Raw genomic sequence first — 10,521 nt, forward strand, 5'->3', positions numbered from 1 at the left:
TTCTGAAACCGTTCGACTCGTATTCGAACGAGTCAAACACTCAATCTGGCGTTCAGAACCCAACGTCGCCTCTTAGAATTAAGATGCGAGGTTGGGTGTTGGTTGAACACTAATGAACGCGAGGGTCGCTCGCGTTTGGTTTGTTATAGCTTGGAAACGCGGGGGTCAATGTGGGCTGGACCTCCCGAACGCGAGGGTCGCTCGCGTTTGGCTTGTTATAGCTTGGAAACGCGGGGGTCGCCAGCATTTCCAAAATTATGATGCGGAGATGACTTCCGCGTTTTAGAAGGGGTTAGTTGATTTGTAACCTCTCCTACAGAGAGTTACAAGGACCGTTGTTCAGTAATCCTAGCTTTAGCTGTTGTGGAACGTGAAAGTCGTCAGATTGTAACTTTCACTGTAGATTATGAAGACTGCTGAATAAAGTTTTCATCAGTTGTCGAAAGTGTCGTTGAATTGTAACACTTCTCGATCTATGTGAAAAATCCTCTATTTGCAGCTTTTGTTTTTCGGCACGAAAACTATTTGATTGTAGCTTCCATTGTTGGAACTTGATGGGAATCAAACATCCATAGTGATTTTTAGACGAATATTTGCCCACAGCTCTCTACCAAGCGACTCACCAACTAAGTCCAACCTTTTATTTCTAAAATCATTACACTGCTCATCAGCATCTCTAATAGTTGCTAATATAGTATTAGTCATGCTGTTGTCGTAGCCATCAAGATCAATCATCTCAGAAATGAGGCCGTGTTTGTAGCGGTTGTAGAGTTGCAAATACAGCGATTAGAAAGTCGTTTGATTATAACTTCCATTGTCGGAACTTGTTTGGATCAGCTATCCATTGTGATTTTTAGACGGCCTATAGAGTTGATAATGCTCTTTGATTGTGGAAGCTGAACTCTTCTTCAATCTTACCATTAGCGTGCTCACCATTCTCAGTTGAATCCACTGTGTTTTTGTTCAGAAATTGGTTCTCAAGATTCAAACTGAATAGTGTGCTGGTTCTTCTTGCTTCTCTTGATCAGCATGTGAAAACTTCCCGAATAAAGTCAAATTTAGGATACCATCTGAAAACTTCTTGCAGTATTATACAGATTATACATCATTAGCAAGAAATATGATACTAATAAAGTAAATAGAAACCAGAATTTGATGGTAATAAAGTATGTGCAAAAAATCAAATACGCGTGAAAAGGGGGGAAACATTCTGTTCATACAGACATATTCAATACTTTATAGAAGTAATCATCTATCTACAAACATGTAGCTTTGGAGATGGTTAGATCTATTGCAACATATCATGTTTATCTTCAACATCATGGCCCAAGAAGTATATATCTTTTCGATGAAGTTATAAACTATTTTAAGGGACAGGAAAGAAGTTGAAGGTTCCATGTTGCAGCAGCAACAACAACAACAACAACAAGCATTACCCAAAATTTTTAGGTTGGTACATTAACACTATTCTTCCTTCCAGTTCCATTAAAGGCCCTTCGAATAGTAGGGAACATTTTCAGTAAAATCGCAGTAATCGACCAGTTTGCATTACATTCAACCTATTACTAAAATTTTGAAAGAATTCAAATATTTTAAATGATCAAAATTTGGGATTCACAATCTGAACAGCTCCAGTACTAAATATTGAGTATCTAAATGATGAAATTATCCGCACCCATGGCCGTGAGACAATGCCTATATTCACAACATATAGAACCAAGATGGCAATGAGTGGAAAAAATTTAAGCCCATCATAAATACGACTTTATTTACAGGACACGATAAAGGCACATTAGTGAAAACCCAAATTGGCTGTATATATTTTATCAATTGGCACTTGAGCAAAAAATAATAATAAATCCAAGATTACTTACATGAGGATTTTCATAAGTCATAAAAGTGTAAGACTCACACTCTAAACATCATGTTAACTTTAAGGTGTATATGCTAACGTTCAGGTTTATATGCTAACGTTCATGTGAACATGTTAACTATCAGTTGTATAAGTTAACTTTCATCTGTATATGTTAACTTTCTTATGAATATGTTAACTTTCAGCATAATATGTTAACTTTCACTATTGCATATCAGTCTTCTTTATAACATGATAACATGCAACTGAATATGTTAACTTATCAAATGTACATGTTAAGTATTGGCTTTTCCTATTGACATTCAAGTAAACTTGTAGCTTTTCATTTGAACCTGTTAAATATATGTTGTATCAAAATAAAACGTGAACATATGGTGGAAAAAATACCAAAAAATACAATAAGAACAATAAAGGTCAAGCTTTATTTGTGATGTCAATGTTTGTGTTGCAATGTGAACAGCAAGCTAAAGAGATACCAAACATGAAGTTTATTTATCAAAGAAACTGTCATTTTCTTGCTACATCTGGACAAGTTCTTTAGCATCCTTGTTCTTCCATGTTACATGTCGACGAGTCGTATTAATTATACAGTGACTCAAATAACCAAATATGAAATTATAAAATACCAGTCCTTCAAAATCAAACCTTGCTTTCTTGTTGATGTTATTATATCTTAGGATACACCAACATTTTTCACTTCTCAATCAATCGACATATTCATAATCGAAAGAAGGTAAGAAGTGGGTCTATTTGCATGTAATTGAACTAACTTCAGGTAAGGTAATAAGTGAGCCTATTTGTAATCATCTTCCGACACAAAGATGGTTACCGAACAACCTATTTGCTTTATAGAAGACAAAAATCTAACAACCCTAATTCCTCACGAATTGAGGGGGCCTAAGTGCTAATAAATGAGTTGGATCAGTAAGGGGTCCATTAGGGGGTGGTTTTGTGCAACTGTAGGCACAAATAAAGGAGGTTATGTGCATTATTGTGCAATTTACACTTATTAATAACTAACAAAACTCATATGCGAAGTACATTAAATTTCAGACTCAGAAAATGGAACTATGTTACATGCACAAAACTAGTATCATTCTTCAAAATTTAGGTCAATTATAAGGAATAGGTCCTCTCTTTTTACACATTGTTACTAGCATGCAAGCTTAGTGCGAAGAGTCCGATCAAAACAGAATTGAAGATAATACATGCATCTAAATGAATCAGATTTAAAATTTTCTAGCAAGTAGAAGGCAAAATAGTGAATAATATTGACACATACTGCATATTAATGCTTCGAAGGGTAAGCCATAATCTAGTCACCTAGGAACAAAGTGCCAGTACGAGGGAACAAACATCAGTGAGAGATGACATTAAGCAACAAACTAATTCAATGAAAGAAAAGCCATTTTCTGTAAGCTAAAATTACATTTGCATGACGAAATCTGATTTCTGCTACTTCAATATGACATGATTCTCGAGTTATATTCTAAAACAAACAAAACAAGCAACAAACAAAATCCTCAAGTTAGTCTATTGCACCTATAATGATTAGAAAATTGTACCTCCTAACAGCAAGTCCTCCAAGGAGCTTGTATCGAAGAGATTCAGCCTGAGCAATAGCACATAGACCCCTGTTGTTAACCTTCTCCGCATAGAGTTCAACTGGGTAAGTTATAATCAGACTGTTCTTTTTTTATTGCAATACATAAGATTGACCATCATTTTAATTTCTCAAACTAAAAATATTAACCAAAATAAACATATCTTAATCCAGAACACCTTCAGCACACCGCCTCGCCTTCCCTCTTCTTATCCCCATCGCCTCCCCCCACCGCTCAAAAACCCTCGCCGCCACCGCCGCCGACCTCGCCGTGACTGGATGATCCTCGGAATCGGCCATCGTTGAGGTGTAGGAGGATGCTGACGTGGGTCGGGACGGGCCGCATAGGGGGTAGAGGGGACGGATCGGGTTATTTGTTTGTTTAATTTGTATAAAGAGGCACACTTAATAAAATTTGCCCTTGGCCTTAGAAAACCCAGGACCGACTCTGCTCGCAAGATGTTCACCGACAGTGGCAAGAAGAGGAGCTTCCTCCTCACACGTTCACCGACGGTGGCAGTTTCTTCTCGTCGCTGCCTCCGCCCAATTTCGCTGAGGTTTGAGCCTGAGAAGAGAGGAAAGAAAGAGAGGGGGGACTGGCATTTTTTGGGTAATGAGTTAAGGATAATTTTGAAATTTGAAAAAAAATTCTCACTATGGTGTGTTGGAAAGGTAAATAGGGGCTGAAACATAAATACTTTATGTATTAAGGGCTTTGTCACCCAAAAAATAATACGAGGGGCCTAGTCACAACAGATTTTTTATTTTAGGGCCTTAAAATATTTTTCCCTAAATGTTATAATTTTACCCCAATTGTATAATTTGGACAAAATAAATTATTTTTTAAAAATAAAAATAATGCTAAAATTTAAAAGACATTAAAAATAAAAATAAATTATTTTGGTATGTCAGGCACCAATAATGATATCAATGTGCTAGAGTCATATAATCTTTTCTCTAATTTGGCTCAATGTATTGCTCCTCCCGCTCACTATGTTATTCAAAGAAAAGAGTATAATATGGGTTATTATTTAGCTGATGGTATATATCCAAAATGGGCTACTATTGTACAAACAATCCAACAGCCACAAGGTAGGAAGAAAAAAATATTTTACCATGAAACAGGAAGTATGTAGAAAAGATGTAAAACGTACGTTCAGAGTTCTCCAATCACGATTTGCAATTGTGGCAGGATTAGCACGTTTTTGAAAAAACATGTATTACATCACATAATGACTACATGCATTATTATGCACAATATGATAATCGAGGATGAACGTGACCTTTATGCACTAATTCAAGAAGTGAGGGAAGCACCAACATAAGAAGTTGATATTGTAGCAGATGAAACTATAAGATTTACTCAATTTATTGCACGCTACAGACAAATCAAGGATAAAGATGCCCATATTGCGCTTCGTAATGCATTGATAAATCATTTATGGGAGGTACAGACAAATCAAGGATAAAGATGCCCATATTGCGCTTCGTAATGCATTGATAAATCATTTATGGGAGGAATACACTATTTCAGATAGTTAAGTGCATATTAAATTTGTAATTTTTACATTGTTGTTAATGTTTAATTATTTTCTTGTATTTTATTTTTAGTTGTATTCTTAAATGTAATATTTTGGCAATATCAATAATAAAAATATAATATTTTAGCAATTAAGTTATTTTAATTAATAAAATAATATTTTATTGATTTATTAGTTTAATTTTTAAATAATAAATCATTTTGTTTGAAAAATATGTGAAAAAAATAAAATTTGATATGTGGGGTTAATTGTTAAAATAGTTAAAAGTATAGGGAATAAAAAATAAGAATATAAAAGTAGATAAAAAAGAATATACCGAGAATATTCTTTTTTTGTGCAAAAAAATAGTGCAATGGGTTGGAGATGAATTACCGTTAGATGTGACTTTTACACCATTTTGGTGTAAAATTTACACCATTTTGGTGCGATGAGTTAGAGATGCCCTAAGTACGGTACAATTTTCCTTTCTTTTTCTTTAATGATTTCAATTTGCTTCCGAGAGTTTAGTTTGATCGATTGATTAATTAGCTAACTCCTCCTTTTTCTTTTCCTAAAGATTGTTTTTTTCCTTTATCGGCTAACAAAATGACTGCTTTTCCTTCGAATTGGGGTTTTCATTTGTAGTTCTCTTTTGGGCTTGCGGAATTATAAATTGGGCGCTTTTTGTTTGCTCTAATTTGAGCAAAAGATCGAATAGTTCATAGAGATTTCAACCTTAAACCCTAAAATTAGGGTTTCCGTTTGTTTTCTCATCATAGACTTTGGGTGTTTTTCTTTTCTGTAATTTGAGTAAAAGATTAAACGATTCAAGAAGTTTTTAAACTCTAAAGGCTAAAATGGCATCTTTGGGTTTTCTCTTTTGGGTTGCTGGAATTTGAATTTGGAAGCTTTCTTTTTGTAATGAGAATAGGATATCAATAATCTGTTACAATATGGCATGTGATTGCTAAAAATAGTGACTCCTGGATGTGGAAGCAAATGATCAAAGCAAGAGATAGAGCTGCTCTTTCTTGTGGTGGGATCAATAATCTGTTACAATTGCTGAATACTTGCTACAGGAACACTAAATTTCAAATCTCAGTCTTATACCATGAGTTGTTACCAATCTCTCAGCAAGTGCCATGGCATAATACTGTTTGGGATCAATTGTGCTATCCTAAACATTCATTTATTAGTTGGCTTGCTGTTTTGAACAAATTGCTTACTAAAGACAGACTAATGAAGAGGGGGTTAACAAATATCGGTTCTTGCTGCTTATGCTCAGGAGCTGTGTTGGAAGACAGGAACCATCTTTTCTTTTCCTGTGCTTATTCTTCTGAGGTCTGGAATGGCATAATGTGTTGGCTTCATTTTTCCTGGAAATCGTGCGAATGGGATCATATCTTGGAATGGTTTTGTACAAAGTTAAGAGGAAAAGGATTCAAACAGGGAATCAAAAGAATGGCATTGACGGCTGCTATCTACAACATCTGGTATGAGAGAAATCTCAGAATCTTCCAACAGGAACAAAGAACTGCTGATCAAGTGATTAAGAGAATTAAGATGGACATGCTATCTGTTGTTCTCAATTCACAATTCCAGGAGGAGTATCGGGACTGGTTGCAAGATTTGTGAAACCTGTCAGTTCTTGAAGAGTACTTAAAGTTACTGTAACCAATGTATTCAGTTTGATCTCTCATTTACTATGAGATCTTGATGTATATACATTTCTTTCATTGGTAATGAATAAAAATTTTCATTGACCAAAAAAAAAAAAAGAGAATAGGATATCAAATAATTTCACTAATAGTTAAAATTTGAATAATATTGTGCTGGTTGTTGAATCAAGACTGATGAATTATCTTTATGTTAATTCTCATAAAAAGATACAATTTTTCATAGGTTTCGCTCATGCTTAGTGGTGATGGTTTTTTCCCCTTCTTCTTCTGTTAATCTGTTCCCTGACCTTTATTTACTAGCTATCTAGCTTAATATCTACTATCTAGTCTTTAGTTTTTATTGTTAGCTTTATATGGTTCCTTGCCCATTCCTTACGTTAGAAATACGGTATATACTAGATTTCATCATCTTTTATTTATCAGGTCAAAATGGGCCGTTATAAATCGAAGGTCCAACTCATACTGATCACAGACGAGAGGCAACAAAAGAACTCATACGAGATCTTGAAGGGAGATGATCCTCAATCAGATTCCAGGGAAGTATATGAGATGCTCTAGTTCTCTACCTAAAAAAGCTGTAGCTTGGGTTTGAAGGATACAAACAAGATGCAAACAAGACACAGCTCAGCAAGTTGCTGTACAATCCAGGTGAAGATAAGCTTCAGCTATGTAGTGGACATAGGGGGAAAAAGCTCACACTTGCTTTCAGACTCTAAAAATACTAGCCGAGGGGATTCAACTAGGGCCAGTAGGAACCTGAAAATGCGTAATGATGGTTCATAGCCGATCCCGCCACCTCAGGCAAGGTGAAAGTATCGATGTCCCACACGAAGCTTTACACTTAGAGATCATATCTCAACTATTTGTACATCAAGGATGATTGGAAGAAGGTCGCTGTCCTGAACATCATCTTCCTTGTATTTCTCAGCTCAACATCAAGCGGTCAAGGATATCAATCAGCAAGTTGAAAATGAGTAACATACGAGTAATTAAGAGAAAAAAATAAGAGAAAAAAAAGGAAAATAAGTACCTGTACCAACACTGATCTCTACTCTTAGGCCATCTGATAGGTGGCTTGTACCCATCTGGAGGAGGCACCAAACATTTTTTCCTTTCAGACATTGGTGGGCAATGGCGCTCCATAAAACTAAGTCTGTAATTTCCATACTTTCTCCATCTCTGCCAAATTAATAAGTTAAATCTTCCGTATACTGGCAGAATTGGCGATATTTTGTCAAGAAAAATCGAGAAACTACATAAGCTCTAAGCAGATCATTGTCTTTGAAATCAATGTTTTCCTTGCCATGGTCATAAAACATGGAAAATAAAATGCTGTACTGCATATGAATGCAATTCTGCATATCACTGTGTTTGAACAAATGAAACTTTGATTTATCTATTAAAATGATATGGCCCCTAATTTAGAAATTACTAAAAAGATTTCCATGTTCGCTACTGCAGTGCATTTTATATATGGGGTAGAATGTATAACAAAGAGCGAACATGCAGCATGACACCGAATTCCTTCTTCAAAATAGGCACGAGAATGGGGCAACAATACATTAGGTCAGTTAAATATTTTTCTGCCAACTAGCTTCTGGCTATGTACTCGTATTATAAAACCCACTAGGGATGATGTCATTTTCATGCACAAAGAAATGCAATCTAAAATGAGCAGTACTGGAAGTACCTTAGGGTCTGTGCACGGTGTATAATCTTGATAATCGATGCCACATTCTAGAAATGCTATAGGCTTGACTTGAAGAGGGGACAAAGCGGTATCTTTTCGAGAATCTGTTCTTCTTGGAGCAAAAAATTCCTCCAAGATAGAATGAAAATCCACACAGTACAACAAACATCAAAGCCATGGGGACTGCCCTGGAACTTTTATTTGGGGAAGTCCCTGGTTTCGCATCTTTATTCTTCATTTTATGTATTATTACAGAGGGCCTGATAGAAGAAACGTATAACAAGGCATATCAGATGTCAGAAATGAAGATAAACACGTATAGAAAAATCACGACCAAGTTCAACCAGAAACTTACAAAAACAAAGACGTGTCAATACTGAAATGCTTACAATGATAATATCTCATCTGACTTATCTAATCTATTAGGATTAAAACAAACTAATCAATTATTCACTCCAAATCGGTTAACTTCACAAGACAGAAGCATGCATATTTCTGTTCTACTAGAAGATGAAAATGGCGATGTAAATTACCTCTACGAATTCAGAATCCCTTTCATCCCAGATGAAATTACCTCCTAGCACTACAGTAAAATATTCATAGATACCAGATAGATTTTAACAATCCTAGACAATAGTAAAATATTCTTGCTACCTAGTAAAATATTCATAGATACCAGATAGATTTTAACAATCCTAGACAATAGTAAAATATTCTTGCTACCTCGAGCACAAGCTACTTCAACATCCTTCTCCATCTTTTCTAGACGACGCACTGCATTCTTGCACTTTTCCAGGTCTGTATCCTCGTCTGGGTGTTTGCTCAGCACGGTATGAAGTGCAAAGACGATCTTTTCAGCTGTTCCTCCAATAGACAATTTCTGGTTTAAGTTGAGAAACATTGATCAAGCACTTTCTTCAAGCCTGAGTGAGAGCTCAACAAATACTAAGCAGAAAGGAAAAATTGAAGATTGAATTCATACTGTTTTTATAGAACGCGAATCTCTTCTCATGATCTTTACAGAACCAGAACGTGAACACTTTTTATTCAATTCCAATGCAGGGAGAGGTTCAGAACCAAGCATTAGATCCTTAAGGCCTTGTGCACGAGATCCAAAAACTCTTCTTTCTTCCCAAATATTAACCTAAAAATATTAAGCAATAGGTAAAATCAAGAGTTAGTATTTTTTTTTCAAGGTAAATGTGCTAGTCAGGTAAGGCTCCCCACTACAATGGGAAATAATTGACTTGCAGCGAAACACTAGATGCTTACTTACCTAAGAGCAGGTAGGTAACTGTTTTATCAGTTTTGTGAAACATACACATATGAGAAAATTAAAACTAGTAGAAAATTCATCAAGAAAAGGATACTTTCAATACATTGCTGAGTGCTATTGAGCTTCGAGAGCTTATCCGCCAGTATATGCTCGCTGAAAGCACTATTCATCCCAAAACCCTCTTCTTCTCAATATTACAGAACTAGCTTCATCAATACACGCCCAAAACCCTTTAAAAAGTCAAAGAAATCAACAAATTAGTCAACCAAAAACATCCAATTTTCAATTTTTCCTCAAGGAAGGAAAATAATTGATGATACAAAGCTAGAAAACATACATTTTTCACTCCATAAAACTGCTCAAAACGAGAGAAAATTTAAGAAGGACTTGTGAGAAATTGAATTTTCTCATAAACTTGATCAAGTATATTCTACAAACAAACATAAATTCAATAAATTCACGAAACTTCAAGATCAAATGTACATGAAGAAGAGACCTAGCTCCAGAATCCAATTGAGTCAAATTGGCCAACAGCATCACCATCAACCTCACAACTTTACGATCTCCAACCTTATACATCACATCCATAGCAGTACTCACGGTTCTAATGGACACAAGCTCCTCCGTGTCACGCCCCGGGTCCAAAACATGATAATTTAGAGCGTGACACAGTCGGCAATGCAACCATACGGTTACATTCACGCCTCTGGATCATCCTGTATACAGATATATTGCTAAAAGAACTACTACATAGAGCATGTAACTACAGTAACAAAGGACCTAGATAGATAAAGAAACTCTGAAAAACAAGTTCTCTTACATGTCCACAACCATTCAAATAGGAAAGAGGAAAAAAATACATCTTAGTTTGGAGTACCAC

At 35.6% G+C, this 10,521-nt stretch overlaps 2 protein-coding genes across 6 annotated transcripts; one reads left to right on the forward strand and one right to left on the reverse strand.

Moving 5' to 3' along the window:
* LOC109841766 lies at positions 5,984 to 6,631 on the forward strand. Its single transcript, XM_020410705.1, has one exon. It carries the CDS (start codon positions 5,984 to 5,986, stop codon positions 6,629 to 6,631), a length of 648 nt encoding a protein of 215 aa, XP_020266294.1.
* On the reverse strand, positions 7,141 to 9,866 carry LOC109843570. 5 transcript variants are annotated; one of them, XR_002247726.1, is made up of 5 exons: positions 9,348 to 9,859; positions 9,089 to 9,245; positions 8,366 to 8,625; positions 7,706 to 7,854; positions 7,145 to 7,589 (listed from the first exon to the last, which is right to left on the reverse strand). XR_002247726.1 is itself a non-coding variant. In XM_020412512.1 (4 exons), the coding sequence occupies exons 2-4, from the start codon at positions 9,447 to 9,449 to the stop codon at positions 8,949 to 8,951; spliced, it is 330 nt and encodes a 109-aa protein (XP_020268101.1). In that variant the 5' UTR covers positions 9,450 to 9,509; positions 9,745 to 9,866; the 3' UTR covers positions 8,845 to 8,948. The 5 variants fall into 5 exon arrangements, 2 of the variants coding, with proteins under 2 accessions (XP_020268101.1, XP_020268100.1); XR_002247724.1 differs by having other exon boundaries at positions 7,145 to 7,603; XR_002247723.1 differs by having other exon boundaries at positions 7,141 to 7,854; positions 9,348 to 9,863.

This window comes from Asparagus officinalis, chromosome 5 (genome assembly GCF_001876935.1).
Source record: "Asparagus officinalis chromosome 5, Aspof.V1, whole genome shotgun sequence".
NCBI lineage: Eukaryota > Viridiplantae > Streptophyta > Magnoliopsida > Asparagales > Asparagaceae > Asparagus > Asparagus officinalis.